Source organism: Amblyomma mixtum, chromosome 6, assembly GCF_055824585.1.
Source record: "Amblyomma mixtum isolate Tamu chromosome 6, ASM5582458v1, whole genome shotgun sequence".
Taxonomy (NCBI): domain Eukaryota; kingdom Metazoa; phylum Arthropoda; class Arachnida; order Ixodida; family Ixodidae; genus Amblyomma; species Amblyomma mixtum.
Window position 1 is genome coordinate 92,614,174 of NC_143017.1, and position 25,176 is coordinate 92,639,349.

Consider the following 25,176-nt stretch of genomic DNA (forward strand, 5'->3'; position numbering starts at 1 on the left):
CAACCTTCGCAGTGGCTTGAAGGCACAATACCTTGTCACAGGGCCATCAGAGTTGCATGAAGAGAGTAGTGGTGTTAAATGAGTAGCCTTTTGAGTTATGTACTTACTTACAGTCAGCCAGCTGAGCAACAGATCACCGTATAACACCACTGTTATGGCAGGGACAGCATACCCAGCTTCTTACCAATAATGCAAGACAACAGTGGTCTGCCCATTGGAAACTTTTCATCCCTGTACTTACTCTGTGATAAGGGAGTGGCACCAGCATGGCTGGTTGTACGTACTACCAGCAACAGATGAAAAGCGAACAAGAAAACTGAGGTGGTAACACAAAAACACCAACATACTATTAGCTCGTGGAGTGGAAATACAAGTGAGGTTGATTAACACTTCTGAACGAGAGTCTTCGTGCCTTCGACCTTACAATAACCCGAGCTAGTACTAAGCTTACCCTGGATAAGAGCCTCTCATTTTGCTTGCCGGTGCTCAATTGTTTTGTTCGCATTTCATTTCTTGCTATACATCAAGTTGGTGACAGACAACCATGTGCACAAGGACGTTGTTCATCTCATTTTTTTTTCTTTTGCTACTTGGCCAACAAAAATAATTTACATAATTACTAAACTTGTACACCTATATACATCTTGCTATGTGCTAGCTGACACCAAAGATCTTGGCATGGAGGTAATCTTGCTTGGCGCCTGGCTCGGCCAACTTCATCGAATTCCACTCGTAGAACGGCACCTGCAAAAAGTGAGAAGCGTTAAAAGAGAAGCGCTCATGAAGATGGTGACCACCGCAAACTCTTGCTTCTTACTCCAAACATAGAGAAGTGCACATCCTCTTCCTTACAGGGCACATGCTCAGCTTGCACCGGCAATGCAGCAGCTTTGCCACGTCGGATAACTACAGCACTTCAAATGCAGACAGATGATGCAGTAGTCCAACATGCAGTTTAACGCTGACAGCCCATGATGCCATACGGAGCCGTCTCATGACTGCATTCGCTATGTGCGGCCCACTCTGCACCTCTGCACTTGAACGACTACATGCGCCCATGTGCTACCATGTTATACCTGGCCGTTATACCATGTTATACCTGCTGATGCAAAAGACGCGGGTTTGATCCCGGCTGTGGCGGTCGAATTTTGATGGCGACAAAATTCTAGAGGCCCGGTTGAAGAACCCAGGTGGTCGAAACTTCCGGAGCCCTTCACTACGGCGTCCCTCATAGCCTGAGTCGCTTTGGGACGTTAAACCCCCATAAACCATGTTATACCTGCTCATACTCAAAATATACAAATGAGAGTTTTAGTACAGCGTAAGCAGGCATACGCAAAGAAATCCAATGTTTCATACTGCACCTGTAGCTAACACTATTTCAAATCAAGCTGTAGCGTATTCTTAAGTTGTTTGCACTATTTTAAGAATTTACTGTGCCTTTCCTTTGCATAGGAAAGCAAGGCTCCCGCTTTCGTATGCAAAAGAAAGGCACGGTAAACAGTCTCAATTTGACATAGCTACAGCATTTTTCAGTATGTCTATAAACGAGAAATTGGGATTTTGTTTTGCCTCATCTGATCTATACAAAATGAATAAGCTAAAAATTTCCTTTATTTCTTTGCTTACGATTCTGCAGCTCCTAGCCTAGGCCTAACGAGAAACATTGGTTTGTTGACAAAATGGTTCCATAAAAACCACACGGCGCCACTGTGGCTAGACTCTAAAGTAATCGTTGCATCAGTGCACATTAAATTACAGGTGCAGATGGGGACAATTACAAAAAAGTGATTAAAACGTGATTAGCAAAGCACTGATTATCGGCGAACAAAATTCTTCCAGTTTACAAAAGACATGACAGAAGCAAAGAGCAGCAACTTTTTTCACTGGTACACATGCTATGCATAGCTCATTGTAGTAATAGGACTCTATTTTGTTACCGTATTTGTGCTAAAGGCAGCCAAATCTGAAAATGGCCTTTCAACATTAGTACCCGAGATATTAAATGATGCTTGGGAGAATATGAGATGGTCACACGCATGAAGTGTCCAAAACAGCGGAGTGACGACGACAGCACTGACCCTATACAGCAGCTAGTTTCGACCTCTGGCTGGTGCTCCTTCAGGCCGCATTCTCCGTTTGGCAATTATGCAGGTCCCTTAACAGTGCATGAATCCTTCTGGCAACTTTGTTTCCCACTAGGACCAGCAATTTGGAAGTCGATCTATGGGTCACCAATGAACTGCAAGTCCCTTGGGGATTCTGCTGGGTGGTCTTAAGCAGCTTGTCTGAACACCTAGTAGAGCGCTGCGAAAAAGCTGTAAGCTACATCGTTAGGTCCTCATCTACCAAGCTCATCAGGACGCCCGTACTTCAGTGGCGTATTACTGGCGTCTGATCCAACTTCTTTACCAGGGTGACATTTAAAGGTGCACTGAAGAGGAATCTGAACTCGTATTTTTTCCGAGGGAACTCTATCTACACGTTCCCAGCATTCTTAGAAATTTCGATTTTATTGCCCTGTGCGGCTGATTTCCCTAATTAAATCGGATCAACATCCAGCCCCCGCCTTTTTTTTAATTCCGCATACGACGGGAAGAGTCGACCAAAGCATGGAGTGCCTTCCAGGCAGTCGCGTGGTGACTTTGCTTTTATTTTGTTTCTTTTAGGTTTCCGTGAATAAACAGGTCTAGTCGGAGAACACATAGCTGCAAATTATTTCCACGGAAATAAAAATACGCGTGGACTCTTTGCTTTCCCCGATCACTACGTATCACTCCGCCGATGACAGAGCGGCAAGCTGCCACGGGACTGGGTGAAAGGTTGGTCGACTCCTCCCACTGCTTGCGGGGAATTAAAAAAAAAGGCGGGAACACGAAGTTAATCCGGTTTAAATTAGGGAAATTGGCCACACAGGGCAATAATTCGAAGTTTCCAAGAACGCTTGGAACGTGTAGGTCGAGTTCCAGTGGTAAAAATACAAGCTCAGATTCCTCTTCAGTGCACCTTTAAAGGGAGATGCGGGTCTTGAAATGATAAAAAAATGCGAAAATTTTGATTTTGAAAAATTGGCTTATTCGGGATCAATACACTCCAAAGTTCCTGCCTAAATAGTTTCGAGATCCGAATTCGACTTCCAACTGCTAAGATATCCACATATTTCACACTTACGAAGACCGGAAACGGTGATTTCAGAGTGAAATGAGGCAGGACTTTGCGCCCGTCACTAGCCATGGCTGCGCCCTTGATGGCCGCCATTTTAGTTTTATTTGAAAGCTGTGCCCTTTCCCCACTACGTGCTATTACTCACCATTATGATACATTTTTGGAATGCCCGCATTCTGCTGTTTTTTTAGGCCTTTACAACAAACTCAGAATGGATGGCGAGTGCACTTCAAATGCGATTTTCTCAGCTCCGTGTTTTTGGTCAACATGACTAGCCTTACAGAAGATTTTATTATGTTTTGTAGGGCAATTTCAATAAATCTTATAGTACCGTTGAATTCAGAAAGAATGAAACTGCGGAGCTATGTTTTTTTTTGTTTGGCTGAGTCAAACATTTCAAATTTTGTGAACCATAATGTCACCTAACTACACTTCATAATTACGGTGCTCGGACAAAATTTAACATTTTTTACATGATGATGTACTTCAACACCAATATAATTACCATAGCTCCAAATCCCAGGTCTTTTGCTACAGCCCCATTTCAATCGAAACCAAATAATGTTGAAAGAAAGTATCTTAACGACTTATCACCAGCCTGACTACACCCACTGCAGAGCACAGGCCACTCCCATGTCTCTCCAATTAACCCTGTTCCTTGCCAGCTGCGACCACCCGCACGGGTTAACGACCCGTAAGAATTGAAGTAATTAAGCTTCAGATATTTTTTTACAGCATGGGAACTAACTGACATATACTGAAACGAATCGTGTTTTTAAATAAGAAACACATCTGCACAGCTAAATTCTTTATGAATTCTTTAATCATAAAATGGTTCCTTTCAAGACCTGCATCTCCCCTTAAATGACCTGAGGCCACGGTACATGATGACGGGTTCAAGTAAAGCTTTGGTTTTTTTATGGAATCCAACTTTCTTTATATTCGTAGCCATGTTGTATTCGTTTAAATGCGGTACATCCCCAAGGTGTCAATGAAATCAAAAATGTGATAATATAAAATAAATAATTATCACACAAAGGTGCCATAAGAGCAGGCTGGAAGGTATTTCTGGGTGTTTCTTTGATAAACAAGCACTATGTATTCAGGAAGTAGCCAATTATTTACTAGGCAGCATCCTCAGAGCTATGCCACCACCAACAACTGATATGTAGCAAAGAATTATGCTGGTCCGAGTGACTTTACTATAGAGGGGTTCTACTATATACAGTCAAATCCACTTATAACAATACTGAAGTGCCATGGAAATACCATTGTTATAACCAATAATTGTTATAACAGGGTTGTGCCGAAAATACCATAGAACACATGCAAAAGCTGACGGTGCTGCAACTGATCATTGTTATATCCGATATATTGTTATAACCGGTATTGTTATAAGTGGGTTTGACTGTAGTATATCTCTCTATTGACAGCCTTGGTCACACATAAATTGACAGTCTCTTGCATTGTTTCACTCCTAAATGATCGAGCAAATCCTCTGGATGAAAAATCGTATTCGAAATAAGCACCATGGCATGAAGGAAAGGGACACCATTGAGAAGACACAGTGCCCTACAACTGTTTCACACAGCGGCTAGATTATTTTGACAGGTGAAGTGCGTGCCCCTTGATTAAAAATAATCTGAATACTACATTGCAGCCCTCAATTCAAATATATCTGGGCCGCGCGCGCCAAGGAAATGAAGCACAAATTTCACCTGCATAAAAAATTAAAAAGAGTTACGGCTACTTTTGTAGCAACCTTTCATGACAATGAAGGCAATTGACGTGATACCTAATTAGCAGACAATCAAAAGGAAACAGCCACTGAAGCCAGGGAGGCACAGGCAGTTAATATTTTTACTTGTGCTGGGGAGGAAATGTTCTGTAAATTTTTAAGACTCCAGATGAAGAGACAGCACACCACTTGAAAGTTCAAACTTGCAACCTTTGCATGTTGTGCACAGCGCTCCTACCAGATGAGCAATGGTGGCGGCAATTCATCGTTTCAGTTCGCGCCAATTCATGACCATGGGGGTACGCACCCCTTCAGTGCATCAACCAGAATGGTGTTAACTTGGACTGATTAAAAAACAGTCACGGAGGGTTAAACAGTGAAGACATATGCCCTACTTGGTGTCTTGTGCCCTGCATTTCTACACTGGTTTCCACTTCCAGACTTTTAACCAGTACTAACCCTGATCAAGGCAGCCAACACTGCATGTTCTGTGACTTACTGTTAAATCTCACGTGCTTATAATCTTTCCACTGCTTCTGTGTACCACACTAAAGCCTGTGATGTTAAAGGGACACTGAGGAGAGCTCTATTAATATTTTTTTTATAGCAAAATCCGATAGTTCGGCATTTCATGGCTTTGTTGCCACTTGGCCGGCAGCGAAAGATGCATTTATTTCTAAGAAATTTGGATTCGAAGTTGAAATAGTTTTTCCCGCCGCTCTGATTCAAACTTGGGATTCTGCTATGACGACGCAGAACTAAGTGACGTGAAACATGACATTCACATGACGTAACGCAGACTCCGTGATTTCTGGCAGCCAGCAGTGCGGCCCAGCAGCAGCCGAAAAGAAAGCTACCGCCGGCCGCACGTTGAAGGCATCTATCGGCTATTGCGGCCGTCGCTTCGTTTACATTTGCACCGGCGTTTTGCCAGCGTTACAATGGATCCCGTTCTCGAAGTCGTCAACGAAGTTCTCGCAAATAGACGCCTTTAGCATACCGTGTACCTTGTTACCGTTAGCGGAATACCAGGAGCCCCCATACCGCTGAGAGCAAGCGCTGATTGGTCCCGGCGCTGCAGGAGCGCGCGTAGCTATCGGGTACGTGGCGCCATCTGGCGACGTCAAGGAGATTTGCGCAAGCATTTGCTGCGCCTCAGTGATTCGTAGCTTCTCGTGTCCTAGTGTTGCTAGAACTATTGGTTCTAGCAACACTGTTTTGTTCTATGACGCCATGAAGCTTGTACTTGCGAGTTTGGCCTGTGGCAGCGATACCTGTATTTTGGTTCTTGCTCTTTTCTATGTTACAGGAGCTTTGTTGTCAGTATGAATGGCGTTTTTGTAATCAGGAGCTGGTATTCTGTCGATGCAAGCCAACTTCAATTTCTCCTCAGTGTCCCTTTAAGAGCATTGTAAGTGGTAGTAGGCTTAGTACGTAGTACATAGTGCTAAGCCCTTAAGCTTTCTCTTCCTGAAATAAGTAAAAAACAAGAAAAAAAATCCCACTCACCAGGACCAGCTGGTACCCAAGTATCTCAAGATGTCTGATCTTCAGCTGCTGATAGCCTGTGAGCTGTGGGTAGTTTTCGCAGTAGCAACTCTCTCCCAGCACCAAGACAGCAATTCTGCATTGAATGCCATCAGTGTTGCTTCAGCAAGGGTGCGGCTAACACAAAGAAACTACGGGACAGGCTGTGCAGCAGACCTGTTTCATTGAAAAAAAAAAAATCTCAAAACACATCAGTGTTTTGCTAAAAAATAACTCTCGTTCTTTTACTCAGCATATTAAGCACAGCTGCTTTGCCAACAATGCCTTCAAAGAGCCCTCACACAAGCACTGCAAGCCAGCATTACAAACAAGCCAGCATTACAAACATCATGTGTAAGCAATTTCGTGTTAACATGCCTGGAAAAGAAGTGCTCATGGGGGAAGCTGTGCTTTTTACAAATAGCACTCCTTGGTGGATCAGCAGTTTTAAAGCGACAGCGTTACAGGCCCCGTTCTCCAGAAAATCCGGTGCCAGTGTTGGCATTGTGAGCGAAAAATCACGAGCATGGCTCTCTGGCAGGTGGGCCATCTCGGTCATGTGACCTTGCGGAGTCATCACTACCTGCCCAACGGATAGCGAGCAAACTGTCCAGCGTGGCAGGTGGCAGTTAAATTAATGATTGGTTGCTCGGGAAGAGCTACCTGGTCTACACAAGGACCACTGTTGGGAGCACCTGCCATCGCAGGGGGCAGAGCCGCAACGCTTAACCGCTGCATCACTGTACCAGGAGGGGAATGAGGACTCCCAGGGATCTATGAATGTAAAGCAGACAATGACCTTCCGCACATATGGGAATTAACCCACTAAAGCTATCGCGTCATACGCTTATGGCGGAGCTTAAGTGTTCCCCTCCAATTTTTTTAAGGTGAGGACTAAAATATAGTAGATTTAGTTACAGCATACACCAGAGTCGGTAACAGTTTACCTGAGATATTAAATCTCCATCTGTTGCTTGCACTCCAACAAAACAGTACAGCAACATAATTGTGCCTTAGAACTGTGGATGTCTTGGGTTGGTATCTGGACTTTGGTATGAAAGGGATAGGCACTTCATACATGCTTGATGAGCCCCATGTCTTCTGCTTCTAAAACATCTTTAAACTCAGCTGAGACTACGTGAAGACAAGTCCAGCGCTGCAGTGTCTCAATTTCGTTCATTTCTGTGAGGATAACATACCTCTAAGAAACAACACTTGGCAGTAAAAAAATGAGGCAGTCACTTCAAGTGCTGTTCCTTTTGCAGCCCTTTTATATGCAACATTTTGCATACTGCAAACTTCCCAGCTTCGATTTTTCCATTTGGTTTGGTTTCGTTTATGGGGCTTAACGTCCCAATGCGACTAAGGCTATGAGAGATGCCGTAGTGGAGGGCTCCGGAAATTTCGACCACCTGGGGGTCTTTAACGTGCACTGACATCGCACAGTACATGGGCCTCTAGAATTTCTCCTCCAAAGAAATTCAACCACCGCTGCCGGGATCGAACCCGCGTCTTTCGGGTCAGCAGCCGAGCACCATAACCACTGAGCCACCACGGTGGCATTTTTTTTTTTTTCCCCATTTGAGAAGCACATATATACATTTTTATTGCTCTGAACACACCCTGACAATTCTCCTTTGTCATGCAGGTTTGTCATTCAAGGAAGCATTCATTCTATTGTGAACCGTATTTGCCACGCAGTCAAACAACGTGTGCTGAATGCAGTCAGACCTTGATATAACAAACACGAATATTACGAATTATTCACTCTATCGCACTCTTTGTAAATATTTCTTTAAGAAATATATGCAATTTTTACTTCACATACCAAACGCATATCTCTCTCCTCAGCACTAAGCGGTGCTCACTCAGGTGGCAGGCTTTGCTGCACTACACAAGTGTCAGCTGGTGGTGTGGCAGGCATTCGGGCCAAGGTGTGCGCCTTCTCTCGCACTCGCCAACAGCGACTTGGAAGATACAACAGCGTGAAAGGTAGGCGCGCGTTCGCACACCTCACACCTATTGAGAGCCCCCCAGAAGCAGTGGCGTGGGTGGCGCAGCTTTGCAGTAATCACCCTGTGGTGTAGTTGTCTAACTCGTGTCGGCCGTCAAGAAGGTGGTGAAACAGCAACTGCGTTTGCTCTGGCGTAATTGTTTCCACGCAACATGGCCGTAATGCGGGAAAGCTACCCTAGCTAGCCTTTCCTGCCACCGCTGCGTGCTGGCGGTGCTGCGCGGAGAAGCCAACATAACTGGCATTTGGTTATTTGTTTTTCACGGACTATGGAATCACCGCGAGCACCTTCGAAACATTACTACAGATTCAGAAAAGTTGTTTTCCTACTCTCCAGAAAATGTCGCCTGAGTTGCGGTCCCTTCACAGACTAAATTGTGCTGCTCTGGAGTGCATTTCTGAAAAGATTTCATGAATTTCGGTTACACCGAACATATGACAAGCAGAATACTCTGATTTTTCACTGATGAATTAAAGCTCAAAATATGGATGTCTAGCTGGCATACTCATCTACTTATACATACAGGAGCAAGGCTGTAAACACTGCGTCAGTGACGACGACTACCAAATAAGTTTTGCAGGGGTTGCGTACCTTTTGTGGCTTGCAGAGAACACCACAGGCACTTTGCTCTGTGATGTCTTGTGAAAGTCTCCACTGCTGCTGTTCACTGCAACAGGCTTCTTCGAGGCATCCAGCACGCAAGACAGCTCTGCAAAAAGATGGCAGACATTGTCATGGCCTCCACAGAAACAAGCTCAACACTCCAGGTCCCACAAGTTTTGAGCAGCTGTCTTGTCTAATTGCAAGCAAGGAACTGTAGCAAACTTCATTTGCAGCTCTCACAAATGAGACCAACGGCACACAACACCACACATGGTGAACTTTTCACAAATGACACTTTTGGTGATCTACAGAAGCAAACACAAAAAATTCAAGAACAGGTATACATACATACAAGAACTTTAAGCGCTGACCACGTGTCTACATAACACAAAAAGACTACGAAAACATAAGAGACTAGTAGCTATCCTGACCTAGTGTTTTCCGCATCATTCTAAGTTATGCAGCTTGCCAGCTTATGTCATGTATAAATGATACTTTTGGATGTGTTGCCTCACAAAACTAAGTAAGTAAAAGGAGCTAGACTTCTATCTTCAGCAAGAGTGCATATATGCATAAAGATCACTCCAGCCATTACGCTAGCACATTTCTATTCTGCATGGCTTTAGTTGGGCACCCCTGTTATCAACATTCTTCGGCACTAACATATGCTAGACCCCAGAAATGTGCTTACTGTTGGGGTCTTCAGCATTATCGTAAGCTAAAGACCCTTACAATGAACATACCTTTTTTTTAGCTGCAACAATTTTTTTTTGCTTTATTGAATACCAACTAAGAAACTTAATTTTTAATTACAGTGTGCATAATATGAGCAGTCGATGACTATAATATGACAATGATGAGTATTACCTGAAATTTATACAAAACACGAGTGAAATCTGCATGCTGAAGCGATAGTAAATTACTCAAGTTCATGGCTGAAGTGCAGTCGTGCCTCGTTAATACGGACATTTTGATTCCCGAGCAAAAGTGTAAGTAAAGCGAATCTACAAAAAGCGAATTTTCCATAATAACAAATCACGAAGAAAAAAATGTTCTAAAGAAAGTCTACGATTACGGACTGCTTTTCTGTATAGTGGCACGCAATGAAGTGGATATTGGGCAATTTTGGAAGCTACAAGTGATAAAATCATGTGGTGTAGGTATTAGCATGTTTGCAGTGCCTAGTAACCTAGTGATCCATGTATGGCGTCGCTTGGCGTTATGAAGTATATCTTCTATTACGACTGCTTGATCCCGCGAAACTCTGCACTCGCTCAGCTGACCACTGTTGAATGTGGCCTGCAACGCAGCGCACAGAAAGAATTCTTTTCTCAGCCATTCATACAATGCGGCAAATGTAACTGTGTTGACCAAGAACCATACCGCTCTGAAGCACGAAACCACACGCAAACAAAAACGCCATTACTAAGACATTTTCACTTCCGCAGTGTCTTTGCTGGTGTTCTGCAATCAAAATACTACAAGGGACGGAACATCTGGCAGCAGCACTTTGGATTTTGTCCTGATCCTGATCACCGTCCATATTAATGAAAAAAAATACAAGGGTCCCAAAGGGCTTGATACATTTTCACACTGTCCATTGTCCAAACAGCGAGTTTCCACATTAACAAGGTGTGAATACATTAAAAAAGTTTGGTCCTCAAATAAACTGTCCATAATTCGATTCATCCCTATTAGTGAGGATTGTATTAACGAGGCAAGACTGTATTTAAAGCAGTGTGCCATTGCTCAGTGCTTGCAGTGTGTACTGTGCGACTGCCGATCGCGGTGTTGGCGAAGTGCGGGCCATGCATCACTACTCGATTGTTCGTGGTGCGTACTGTGCAAACGGCAATCGCAGCATCGGCAATGTATGGGCAGGGCATCTTGAACTCGAATTTGAACTTGAAGGGAACCAAAAATTTGTATCAATTATGGGGAGTTTGAATTAATGGGGAGCCTGTTGCCACTATGTTTAAAACCTGACCAGCATATAAGGAAATGTTCTTTTCATATCCCTAATTTGCTACAGAAAAAAATCAGGGCAAGTGACACTCCTGTAGATTTAGCATTAAAAGGGGGGACACTGGTCTTGAAAAAAAAATTTTTATTAATGAAGTCACAGTTACGAAATCTTCAGGGAATATGTATTTTTGTGTGCTGATTCTAAATATGACATTTAATTTCATGTAAAACAATTACTTGAGCACTTATGCACTCTTTATGCTAGTATTTTGCGGAGAGTTTTGAAAAAAATTTGCAGCAGGAAACTCGCTGAAATGTATCCATTGGGTTCTCTTGACACCAAGGAAAACAATAAGGGTGAAATTGTCTTCCTGCCTATCATAGAACTTAAGTTATAGAGTTTTGAAGTTGTCGCTTCAGAAATGAGAAGGAAAGTGTGTATTCCTGTTTCTGAAGTGGCAGCTTCAGTACCCTATTACTCAAGTTCTATGCGAGCCAGGATGATAATTTTACCCTTATTGTATTCCTTGGTGTCAAGAGAACCTAATGGCATACATTTCAGCGAGTTTCCTGCAGCAAATTTTCTTCAAAACTCTCCGCAAAATACTTGCATAAAAAGTGCATAAGTGCTCAAGGAATTGTTTTACATGAAATTAAATGACATGTCTAGAATTAGCGCACAAAAATACATGTGCCCTGAAAATTTCATAGCTATGACTAAATTAATAAAATTTTCTTTTCAAGACCAGTGTCCCCCCAGGTTTATGAATATTACAGTAAGTCTGGTGTATGTGAATGCTGTAAACAGAAAGCTAATATAGCACATTTTTACTGTGCCTTGAAGTGAGCTACGCTAACCACACCTGACCTGATATAAATAATACTCCTCTTTGGTGCAAAAGGTGACCTTCCCTTTAAAAGCCAGACTGAAATGCAACAAAGCAAAAATCAAACTCACGAAGGAGGTAGCTGTAAGGAGAAAGGACGTGACCCTGCACAAATTCGCTGCCTCCCAAGACGTGTGCGAGGTTGTCTCGGACATCCCTCTGCAGAGGTGTGAAATATCTTCGAGCTGAAATCAAGACAGCATGGACAGCATGACATCAATAACTTCAGAGACATCCTCAGCTAGCTGAGAGGAGCACCAACAAAAGTATAGCATTGGAGAAATATAATTGATGCGACTAAATGCTGCTTAATTAGCATGAAACAGAAATACATTCATAAAACGGAGCTTCAATAGGGATGTCTCAAAGTTTGCTCCGTAAAATGTCTCACAGCGTAAAACAGACATTCGTAACAGGAGGTGCCTTCCTCATAAAAAAAAATATAGTTGTCTGGTCTAGACAAGATAACCTAGCTTCAAGTAGGAAGGAGCCCATAATCACTTCACATGAAACCTAACTTTACTCTATTTTGTCAAAAAGATGCGTGCGAATTTGCCTGCAGCTACACGCGAAGACGGAAGACGGGAGCACGTTGAATTAAACTTCACTTACTATTATATAACAAAAAACAAAGGGCACAAAAGCCATTTTTTTGTGTCTCACAAAGGTTATTAAAGGTGCACTGAAGAGGATTCTGAACTTGTCTTTTTGCCGCGGGAACTCGATCTACACGTTCCTAGCATTCTTAGAAACAGTGACTTATTGCCCTGTGTGGCCGATTTCCCCAATTAAATTGAATTAACGACCGCCTCCCGGCCTTTTTTTTAAATTCTGCCTCGTACGGTGGGCGGAGTCGACCAACGCGTGGAGCGCCTTTCACCCAGTCCCATGGAGGCTTTGCTTTCGCTTTATTTTGTTTTTTAGATTTCCATGAATAAATAGTTTCATTCGCAGATAATATAGCCGCAAAATAAGCCCGAAGAAATAAAAATACGCGCGGAGTATTTGCTACCATGGACTACTACGTATTACTCCGCCGATGGCAGAGCGGCAAGCCGCCACGGGACTGGGTGAAAGGCGCTCCACGCGTTGGTCGACTCCGCCCACCGTATGAGGCAGAATTTAAAAAAAAAGGCGGGAGCCGGGCGTTAATTCGATTTAATTAGGGAAATTGGCCACACAGGGCAATAAATCGCAGTTTCTAAGAACGCTCGGAACGTGCAGATCGAGTTGCTGCGGCAAAAAGACAAGTTCAGATTCCTCTTCAGTGCACCTTTAATACCACGAATACTCGTTTAAGACCCTCAATTTTATTTAAGTAATTAAAATAACAGTACTGGCCACAAATGAGGCCCCAGTAGCATAACACTGCAGATGATAAAGCCATGTGCATCGGAATCGGCACTACACCAACGTTTAAACAGATACTCCTCAATAGGCACCAGTAAACTGTGCATAAACAGGTTCAGGGTATAGATTTATGAATTAAATAGACCCAGAAAGATGTACTAAAGGCACAGGTATCAGCAAAAGTGCACAACGTGAAAGCTGCCAAGTGTGTCACGTTACTGAAGTTTACAGGTGAGCTAGAGGGCATGCTTCCTAAAGTACCTATCTTCAAAAGCGACTTGTCTCTTATCAAGCTAAACAGAACTGTAATTCACCCCAGCACTATTTTTTAGTCTTTTAGTTTTAGGTGCTGTTGAATGGCATTTTTGACTGATATTGGATCTAGGCTTATCTTGCCAAGGGATGTGGGAGAAAACAGATCCAGATCGTTTTACATACATGCTGAGCTGTATTTCTGTTGACAGTTAGTCATGATATCTGCAAATGAGTATGCAGCTTCCATGCAGGTCAGTCTAATAACTGCTGAAATTCTTTGCCTTTGGTGCAGCATACAAGACAGTGCTTGCTGCTATAGACACCCTCCTATGCTCGCGTAAGGCATATATGCGAGCATCCACAATATTCACATGCTCTGAAATCAAATGTGCACATTGGCAGATTTAGGTTTTTTCTTTTTTTTTTCTGCCTATTGGTGATATCCTGCTTTACTATTAAACACTGCTTAATAGTAAAGCAGGATATCACCAATAGGCAGGAAAAAAACACTGCTTGCCGCCGCGGTGGCTCAGTGGTTATGGTGCTCGGCTGCTGACGCGAAAGACGCGGGTTCGATCCCGGCCACGGCGGTTGAATTTCTTTGGAGGAGAAATTCTAGGGGCCCGTGTACAGTGCGATGTCAGTGCACGTTAAAGAACCCCAGGTGGTTGAAATTTCCGGAGCCCTCCACTACGGCGTCTCTCATAGCCTTAGTCGCTTTGGGATGTTAGACCCCATAAACCAAACCAAACCTATTAAACACTGCTTAAATAGCATTCTCCCTCACTATTCACAGCCCGTGTTGCGTAGTACTGGTCATGGAACCAGGGCACCCGCTCTTCCGGGAAGTCCAGGCAGGCTATGCGGTTGAGAGTGGCCAGCAGCTCTCGAACCTGGTGGTCCCGATGGTCACTTGGCACAAAGCCTGCACAGAGGAGCATTCCTTTCAGAAAGCCACAATGACACATACGCTAACCACACACACTAGCTACCCACAACCTCAACAAACACATTTCACACTGTATGCAAGAATTCTCTGAAACCTGGTGTTACATTTTCAAACCATCACTTACAGTGATATATTCACTTTTCCTAAATGCAAGACAAAAGTACTGTCTGTGTCCCATCTGCGAAAACTTCATTTGCATTTGCCGCAGTGTTTCTTGCCCTTAAAAGTCTTTTTTTCAAACACAGTATGCCAAAACCATTTAACTGCAAGTGCCAAGCTTGCACTCAGCCTCAAAAATAGCATGGGAATGTTTCTTTAATTTATAAAATGCACCACATTAGTAAAGAAAGCATTAGTTAGGTTGATGGGTCAAAAGTAGAAGAATTAATAGTTTGCAGACACTCCTGGGGAGGGCAAAAAGTTCCAGTTTTTTTTTTTTATTGCGAAAGAAATAGTACTACTTGCACTTTCAAGCCTTCGCGTGACCCGGCCGCAGTTATTCTGACCTTTAGCGGAGTGAATATGGGCAACCAACTCGCTCCTTCAGATAGCCCGGCTGCAGTTATGGCGTGTGTTTGCCGCGCAGTGCACCTGTGGCGCTACTGCCGCTGTAACGTCATACCAGCTGTAGATTATGTTTTCTTTCTCTCAGTTGCAACAACATCAAAAACAAAGTATAAAAAAAATTACCGAAGACGCTTTGAGTCATCGCACAGCGGCGGCCGGTAGCCACACGTGACCCGTAGACGCGGCGCACTGCGTTCCTTCAGTTGGAGGCGTTGTGCTTTTGCTTTCGCAACCTACCAGGCTTAACCAAAGCTAAGCCCCCGCCAATTTTTTGCTTTCTTGTGCAAAGCAACAAAAGTTATTGGAGGAATAGCAGCTCTGTGCATGGGAGGATTTATGAGTGACTCTTGGAGGGGTGGTTGAGGGTGCGGTCCTATCTGCTAAATGCTTTTCTTGGACTTCCTTCACTGTAAAAATGAAGGTTTTCATAGTTTTTTTACAGAAAGTTTTCTTATCGGGGGGGGGGGGGCTTACATTCACCGTTTGCTCTGTGCTCACAATACCCTGCGCTCACTGTGCTCGCATATACTGTGCTCACACATAAGAGCCAGGTAAGCATCAACTCTGTTTGCTTGAAACAGTGGGCCCGGTTCAGTAGTTTTTGTACATGATACACGCAGGCCATGAAATGAACAGTACTAAATCCTGATGACATAAAACCCATGGAGTCACGAAAAATATTTGTATCATACAAAATTTCTAGCATCCAAAGCTAACAAAACCCGCATACAGCAGCACTGAAAATGCATTTACACAGATCTGCATACGGCTGACAAGATTTATTTATGGCCACACGCCACTGCTAGCTGCTCGTGGAGCGTACCGCATGACTGGCGATCGCGATGAGAGCGATGTATGGGCAGCTTGCCACTGCCCATTTGTGATGTCGGCATGTGCGGTCTGCATGCCATCACTCACGATGAGTACCGCGCAATTAGCAATCGCAGTAGCTGGAGGGTGCGATCATGGCTCCCGAATTCGTATCATCCGTTTGGGGTGCGGGAGGGTGTTCAACACATATGCAATTCTGCTGCACACAGTACCCATGCACTCTGACCAGGGAATTCTCAAATTCGTATCATTCCGAAACTCGTTTCAAACATGATCGTATCATTGAGAGTCTACTTAAGAATGAAGTTTCAGATTGGAAAGAAAGAAAGAAAAAAAGACCGCAGCAGGAATCCAGAAGGAGCCAGAAAGTGTCTGATTGCGCAGTCCGCATGATGACAGCACCGATGGAAGTGCTGCACAACTGTTGTGGAAGGCGGAACATGATATATCCTTTTTCACAATGCTCACGCATGGTTTCTCGATGACGGTTATGAGCGTTGTCAGCGTCCTTATGTGCCATGATCAAACTGGTTAGCCAAGTAACAGCACTGATAAGGTGCTGGCATTCTGTGAGCAGAACGCTACTAGATGAAGCTTGAAGAGGTAGCGCAGCTTCTTGGCTTGTGCGTGGTGTGCGTCTAAAGTGGAGGAGTAACGCCTCAAAATGCACAATGGCACTAGGTAAATCAAATGATCCCGTTGTCTCACCCCACTCCTGTCTTCTGCAGTTTGTTAATTCTCTCTTGTGACCACTGCAACTCGTGCTCAATTGCTACCAAGCTGTGCCCCATATCTCAAGGATACTGACCTTTTTCAGTTAAAAATAAATTTCGTGTATGTTTATCTTCTTTTTTTTTTTCCATTTAAACCAAACACTCTAAAACCTGACCTATAATTTACTGGCTGGTATAATGATTATGTTTATTATAAGTCATAAATATGCTTTGATAGATGCCAGGTTGAGTGTGTTGCTTAAAGTCCCGGTCTTTTTTTTTTTTTTCAGTACAACCGCAGCACTCCAGGGTTCAATTAATTCTCGAATCTCACTGCAAAGTTCACTGAAATTTTAGCAAATTACAATCTAGAGAACTCTGAATACCCAGCATTTATTTATTTATTTATTTATTTATTTCATTACCCTCAGGGCCAGAGGGCATTACAGAGGGGAGTGGATTACACACGAAAGTGAAACAAAAAATACAGCTGTAAATACACTTAATAATTAGACATAAATGAAGCCCACAGAAAAAAAAATGGACAAACAGGTTACGTCAAAACAAGTAAAAAATTAACAGCGCATATCGCAGAATGAAAACAACAACAAAAAGCAACAGCATACAATAAAAACAAACGACAAGAGAAATCACGTTCAAAAGGCAGTAACACGCGCATATAAAACAAATGGAACAACCGTAAAAAGGAAAAAAAAAATGATGACAGTGTTAAGGATTCTAGAGTTTATGACAGCAGCAGGTTGGTTAAAGCAGATTTAAACATAGAATTATCAGAAATTTCGAGAAAAAAGGTCAGATTTCCGTCTAATGTACTTAGAATACCTGCACTGTGAAAACTGGACGGTAGTAACAGGAACGATTTATAAACAGCAAAGGAACCCGGTAAACATACCACTGAGTTCCTGGTCCAGTCGCTCCATGAAGGGCAATGAGAAAATACGCTGGATCAGGTCACTCTCCAAGCACTGGAAGAATCCCAAAGCTACTGCAGCCTGGAGGAGCTCAGCAGTTGGAAGGTCATTGAAATGCCTGAAAGACAAATACAAATCACCACCATCAGTGTCTGCAGCATGAGATATATTTGTCACATGATGGGAAGTGTGCACAGAACCCAAGAAGTTGAAATACCGGGTGTTTTTTTTTAGAACGTCCAAAATTTTAAAAAAAAGGTAAATTGCTTTAGATTTATTTTAGCATTGGGGCTATACTGGAGGCTACAGCGGGTGCCAGGCAAGAGGAAAACTGCTTTAATTAGTTTGCTGATTAACTAAATATGTTAATTAACTTTTCTAATTTTTGTTTTAGGGGATATGTTGTATTCGCAGAATTGGAGATCGTCCTCTAAACAGTCCAACCAAGAAAAAACAATTTTAATTAAAAATTTTTCACGCACGTTACGAGGCGCGAAAAATTCACCCTGGTAGGCATCTTCACACCGTAACGCAGCGGCGGGAGCGCCTCTGACGTAGTTTCCTCCGCCCTGTGCTTTGCGTCACGCGTCCTGGACTGGCGGCCTGCGCTATCGCTGCTTATCTCGCTTCGCTCCGCGGCCTCACGGAATGCCGCGCTGGAACAAGAACGCATTGACACAAAGTGCAGGGCGGAGCTAAGGTACGTCACAGGCGCTCAAAGACGCTGTGTTACAGTGTGAAGCTGCCTACCAGGGTGACTTTTTCTCGCTTCGTTACGCGCGCAAAAAATTTTTTCATGAAAATCTTTTTTCTTGGCTGGACTGTTTGGAAGGCGATCTCCAATTCTGCTAATACAACATATCCCCTAAAATAAAAATTATAAAAGTTAATTAACATATTCAGTTAATCAGCGAACTAATTAAAGTAGTTTGCCTCTTACCTGGCGTCCGCCGTAGCCCTCAGTATAGCCCCAGGGTTAAAATAAATCTAAAGGAATTTACCTTTCTTTAAAAATTTTGGACCTTCTAACAAAAACACCCGGTATAGGTCCTGTTTAAATACCAATAGTGCCAAATGCCTTCGTAATCAAGAAAAGTGCAGAGGAACGGCACTGTCTACCTGCAGCGCCACGACTATTTTAGCTGGAAGGGGCTAGACAAGGCACAAAAAATGTAGGAAAAAAAAAGTGTTCAAAGAATGCTGGCAGAAAAAAGAAAAAAGGTCAGATTTCCATCTAATGTGCTTAGAATACCTGCACTGTGAATTGTCCTCGAACATAGACACAAATTAAAGATATCAGCATTTGTGCACATAACAAAGACACTTTTGTCCCCATCGACAATGGGAACGATTAAATAACATAGTGTGCTGAACACTTGTTATTAACTCAGCCACAAAAGCGGCCATTAAAAAAACATAACGATATTACAAGGCAGTGTAATTTTATACAAAAGGATTTATATCTTGACCGTTTCGGTCAAGAAAGCACAGTCACACATATAACCCGAACTAGGGAACCATTTGTGTAAATGCCCACCTCTGTGGCCTTCCCTCTCCTGTTTCACAGTCCAAGAAGAAAAAGAGCCTCAACACTTTAAGCTAATAATCTAAAAATAAGTTTTATCTGCCCTGTCCGCAAAAAGGACTTATGACATGAAAATCTACAGGATATGAAAAGGCCTACGATAACAATGCAACTTGAATGAAGAGAGTTATGGCAGCTTTACGTAAGCACAGGATGTCCAGCAGTGACTAGACATTCACCTGAGGACAGAGGAGTTCACAACCTTTGCCAGCTGCTCCACCCTGTCGGGAACGTAGCCGCTCACAAAACACACATAGGGAAGCTGGCACAGGGTAACTGGAAACAGCCACTCAGGTTCGTCAGCAGCACGAGCTACCGTCCGATTCAAGCAGTCTGGCAGCCAGAGTCGCTCCAGTGACAGAGCTTTGCAGAAGGACGCCAGTTCCCGTGGGGAGCTGCTATCCATCAGAACCGCACATCTGGAAGAAGGCTGAAGTTAGAGATGCCGAAAGCCTACTCACAAGCTTTTGAGTCGAAAAAGAAAAAATATTTTTAAATTGCAGATAAACACGCAAAGTGCTAGTGCAACTGCTGCAGAAACACACTCCCACCGACAGCACATAGATAACCTATTCTACTATGTGTGCAGTGTATGGTACATGTGGTCATACGTACATAGGCATCATCACCATTGGCCTAACTACACTCACTGCAGGACAAAGGCCTCTCCTATATCTCTCCAATTAACTCTCTCTTGTTCTAGCTCCGCATCATCCCCGCAAGCTTCCTAATCTCATCAACACACCTGACCCCCTGACGCCCCCTGCTACGCTTGCCTCCCCTTAAATTGGTTAAATTGATTTTTGAGGAAAGGAAATGCCCAGTATCTGTCTCACATATATCAGCGGAAGGTGCCGCAAGGGAAGGGAGGAAGGTAGGAGTGAAAGAAGAAAGAGAGAAAGAGGTGCCATAGATCTTTAGCGTGCACTGGCATTGCACAGCACACGGGTGCCTCTTGCGTTTCGCCTCCATCGAAACACGGCCCTTAAAATCCATTCCGTACACTAAGGGATCATTGGTTTTCCTGCCTTCGCATTACATGCCCTGCTCACGCCCATTTCTTTTTGTTCATTTTAAGTAGGATATCATTAAATGAAGTTTGTTCCCTGACCCATTCTACTCTCTTCCTGTCTCTTAACGTTACATCTATCATTTTCCATAACTGCACTGCCCTCGGTTTAAGTTGAACCCTTTTTGTAAGCCTGCACATTTCTGCCCCATAGATGAGTCTATTATATACTTTCCTCTTGAGGGATATTGGTAAACTGCTATCCATCACCTGAGAATCCCTGTCATATGCACTCCGCTAAGTTCTCACAGTTATTTCCCTTTCATGGTCTAGTTTTGCAGTCACGAACTACACTAAGTAGATGTATTCTCGAACAACTTCCAACGCTCTGCTGTCCATCATAAACTGTTGCGCCTTTCTGAGACTAATGAACATTTCTTTAGATTTCTTCACATTAATTTTTAGACTTACCAATCAACTTTGCCTGTCCAGATCCTCGAACATGCTTTGCAATTTTGCAATTTTGCCCCTGTGTTACTTAGCAAGGCACTGTCATTAGCAAATCGAATATTACTAAGGTATTCCAATTCTCCACTATTGGCTCTTATCCCTAGCTCTTCCTGATCCAGTACTTTGAATACCACCTGCAAACACACAGTGAATAACACTGTAGAGATTCTGTCTCCATGCCCAACACCCTTCCAGATTGAGATTGTATCACTTTCCTTATGGAGGACTAGGGTAGATATGTAGCCACTCTAGATAATATCCAGTACCTTTACATATGCTTCTTTTATACCATGGTTCCACAATGCCTGCACGACTGCTGAGGTTTCAAGTGCGTAAAATGCTTCTTCATAATCTATGAAGGCTATATATAGGGGTCGGTTATATTCTGAGCACTCCTTTATCATCTAACTGATGATGTGAATACAGCCAAGTGCCATATAGCCTTTCCGAAAGGCATAGATGCCCTTGGGTTAACCGAAGTTAAAGTTGCTCTAGAGCAACTCTATTAGCGATTACTTTAGTAAATACCTTATAAGCAATGAACAGTAAGCTGATCGGTCTGTAGTTCTTAAAGCCTCTGGTCATTAGGCATTGCGTATAAAGGGCGGCAAATTTGTCTAGCACTATCTCCCCACTGTCCTTCAAAATCCGCAGTTACCTGATCCTCACCAGCCATTTTCCCCCTTTGCATCACTTGTAGGACTTTCTTTATATTCTCTATCACTAAAGGTAGGAACTCCCATTCATCCACACACCTGCCTTTGTCATTATCATTCTGATTATTTTGGCTACTTTAACTATCCTGCCCATATTAGTAATGACACTGCCCTCCTTGTCTCTTAGTACGCACATCTGATTTTCACCTATGTCTAGTTTCCTCTCGACCACTTTTGGGCTACCCTTATGTCAGTTACCTTACACTTATTGATTAGCTTTGACAGTTTTGCCAGTTCTATTCTGTCTGTTGGGTTAGAGGCTTTCATGCTGCAACGTTTCGGAATCAGATCTTCCGTCTCCTGAGAGAACTTACCGGTATCATGTCTAACGATACTGCCACTAATTCTACTGCGCACTCTGTAATGATATTTGTGAGATTATCATTCACTGCTTGAACAGTATGGTCATCATCCTTGGTTAAAGTGAAATATCTGTTCTACAACAAGATTCTGAATTCCTCTACTTTCCCTCTGACTGCTAACTCGTTGATGTGCTTCTGCCTCATTAGCTCCCTCCGTAGCACGTTAAATCTAGGCTAATTCCAGACCATACCATCCTGTGGTCGCTATGCCCCACCTTACCAAGCACCTCCATATCTTGCATGATGCCAAGATGTGCACATGATATAAGGTCTATTTCATTTTTAGTCTCATGATTCAAGCATTTCCAAGTCCATTTCCGGTTCTCCCATTTGTGGAAGAAGGTATTCATGATCTGTAAACTACTTCGTCCTGCAAACTCAATTAACAACTCCTCCTGCTATTCCTAGGACCTATACTATTGTCCTCTTGACAGTTAAGTTGCCCATCAGTGCAGTATACTATGCTTTTATTTTACTCATTGTTGATTCTACACCTTCACAGAACCTTTCACCTATCTTGTCATGGATGGATGTTGGTGCATAGGCCTTTATAACCTTCAGCTAGTACCTCTTACTACACTTGACTACGATAACTACCACCCTCTCGTTAATGCTGTCAAATTCCTCTATGTTGCCACCTATACCCTTATTGATGAGGAATCCTACACGTAGCTTTCGCTAGTCCAATAAACCATGACAACATAGTATGTGATCATCGTTTAACATATTACACTTCATTCTTCTAATAACCTCAATAAGCTCTATCACAACCCACTTAGTGCCCGCTAGTTCCTCGAACAGCACTGCTAGGCTAGCCCCACTGGATAGGGTTCTAGCTTTAAATGTTGCCAGGTTTTATTCCCAACCATGGCTTGCCCAGCGGCAACTATTATGTACTTTTAAATGACAGCTTGTGGTCAGCGTAAGTAAACATTTAGGTGGAGCATAATTCGACACAAAACATCATCATGTACATTGGCTAAGCAGTCAGGTTGTGTCGCAATGATTAAAGTTTAAAAGTACAAAAATGTAAGAGGACATGCAAGTCATTTCTAACCTGCTAAGTGACTCTGCTGTACCAGTGTACTTTTACATAAGCACTGCTAGATGGATAAACATTAGATAGATTGGATAATTAACATTTTGACAATTACACCTCTCGCTGACTGAGTGGGGTTTCACCATGCAAAAACTTCTGATGTCCAATGGGAAGCACATGCAGAGATATGAGCAGTTATCCCTACAAATGATGCAAAACACACCTGGAAGCAATAGACTCCTTCAGTTCCTCATGATGTCCACGTGAGAACCACAAAAGCCTGTTGGATATCGTTAGAGCTGTGAGCTCAGTTAAAGTTTCTGTCGTGTCTACTCTCCTGCGGATCTCACCGTGAACACTTGTTTTCAGGTTCATAAGCAGTGGGGGAAGTGTGCGCCTTCTGCTGAACACATCAGTTGACAAGCGTTCTGCAGCCTTCAGGCCTAGAGACAACTCCAGCAGGGACCAACTTGAAAGTTGACCCAGCAACGAACTGAGCCGCTCTACGTTTTCAGGGCCTATTGCTGACTGCTCGAGCGTCAGCAGGCACTGTGCTGCAAGCGCAACTGTTCCGAGCTTCCATGCACTTTCCAGTTTTTCTTTGCTCCACTCCAGCAAAACCGACTCGAAAGGCTTGCTATGAAAATGCGTCTGATGGTAGCAACTGAGGTAACGCCTGATCAGGAGCACTAATGATGGGTTTGACAAGTCCGCCGCAATGCTCCAGAACGAAGCAAGAATGTCCTCGTTCGTGATGGGCAGCCACACAGTGATGTCTGCAAATTGCACAATGCTGCGAAGGGAAATGTCTGAATCCAAGAGCTTGCGCAGGGAACTCTCGAGCTCCAAGCGTTCTCGCTGCTGCAGAGATGGTCCCATGACAAGACTATGCGCAAGTGATATGCTGGGCTCCTGTTTGTAGAGCTGGCGTGCCCGCTCCTGAATCAACTTCAAAGTGTCATTTGCATTGCAATGTGCCTCTCCTACAACGTCAGCAAGAGAAGCAAGGTCTACCGGATCTAAACAGTCCATCAAAGCATTCATGTAGGTGAGAACCTTGACCATGCAACTGTCGTGGCGGTTAAGTTGAGGCTCAAGACAGGTGACTGGCAGGCAGCGAAGAAGTGTGTGTACTTGTGATGCAGGTGTGAGGATCTCAGATGCCTTGCTGCAAAAGGCAGCAATGAGTGAAGGAGATGACAGGTGAACTAGGCGTCTCAATGAAATCGCAGCACATTTGAGCTCCAGCTCTGTAGCACACAATGGAAGCAGATGCTGCAGCCGTTCCAGGGCAAGGCATTGATACGCAAGAGTGACGTTTTTGGATTGGTTAAGGCTCACAATGAACCGCGAGAGATCTTGCAGGTTAAACGACGAACATCGCAGGTAGGCCTCACTAAGCAGCGCATGGTAGACGGGAATCGCTGGTTCCTGAAGGAGCCTCTTCAGAGAGACCAGCACAGCAGTGAGGCAGGTATCGCTCAGTGAACTACAATCACGATGAAGTTGATTCATCAAAGTATTGAAGTCAGGTGAGGATAGCGCCGCTGTTGCATCGAAACTCTTGTTCAAACTATCGGACAACTTCTTCAGATCCCACAAGGACACAACAGCTTGTGCAGCATACACCAGAGGACAAGGCGTTCCCAGCTTGGATATGCATGAAAACAGTTCCTGCGAAAAACAAGCAAGATTCAAGAGAAGTGAAAAAAAGAATGCAGAAGAGCCGCGCATGAATAGATACAAGTGCTAACGATCGCAACAGGTGCGTGAGGCGGAAAACGAGGCTTTTGCGGTTCATTTCAGATTTTAAAAAAAGTACAAAAGACATTTGCCCGCAATGCGCCACAGGGTGATGCAACTTTACATGCATGCAAGCTAATGTTTAAAAAGACGGAAGCTACATTTCAGAAAGACAAAAGAGTATGATAGTGAAATTGTTATGTCATATGCTTGTTGCGAATTCGTTACAAAACTTTTCAAGCCAAAATGAGAACATAACGGCCGGGAAACATACCGACGGTGTCTGTGAAGACAAGAGCTGCTGTAGGTGTGGGTCATTGACGTCCGATACCAAAACAGTTCGATAGGGGTACTTAGCTAAAAGAGCGTCATATTCGTCAAAGTCAACCGACGTCCCGTGGTCAGGGTCACTGTCTTCGTTGCCCAATTTAGCCGAAAGATGAACAGAACGACCAATTCGAGCCCTCCGCCTTGCACACATCCGAGCGGACAACGGCAGGTACTGCGCTGCGCTCCTAAGGTGCCGGCAGAATGCATTCATGGCATATGCACCTTCACTGAGATAACAGAAGCACCATCATATCAGAGCCAGGTAGCAACGATCGCTACTGAGGTAGAAACACATATATGATCGCCACCACGTTGTTTTGAGAGCGGACGCTTTTCTAAGCGCACTCAGCTTTGGATTTCACTGGATGCGACTTCGACGCTAGAA

The 25,176-nt window shown here is 43.6% G+C and overlaps 1 protein-coding gene across 2 annotated transcripts; it reads right to left on the reverse strand.

The window, feature by feature from the left end:
• Positions 1 to 555: 555 nt before the first annotated feature.
• On the reverse strand, positions 556 to 25,155 carry LOC149339685 (FAST kinase domain-containing protein 1, mitochondrial-like). Of its 2 annotated transcripts, XM_089548369.1 has the most exons (9): positions 24,736 to 25,153; positions 22,942 to 24,392; positions 19,262 to 19,501; positions 17,479 to 17,615; positions 14,293 to 14,430; positions 11,972 to 12,085; positions 9,037 to 9,154; positions 6,413 to 6,527; positions 556 to 744 (listed from the first exon to the last, which is right to left on the reverse strand). In XM_089548369.1, exons 1-9 carry the CDS (start codon positions 25,000 to 25,002, stop codon positions 655 to 657), a joined length of 2,670 nt encoding a protein of 889 aa, XP_089404495.1. In that variant the 5' UTR covers positions 25,003 to 25,153; the 3' UTR covers positions 556 to 654. The 2 variants fall into 2 exon arrangements, with proteins under 2 accessions (XP_089404495.1, XP_089404496.1); XM_089548370.1 differs by lacking the exon at positions 19,262 to 19,501 and having other exon boundaries at positions 24,736 to 25,155.
• Positions 25,156 to 25,176: the final 21 nt, after the last annotated feature.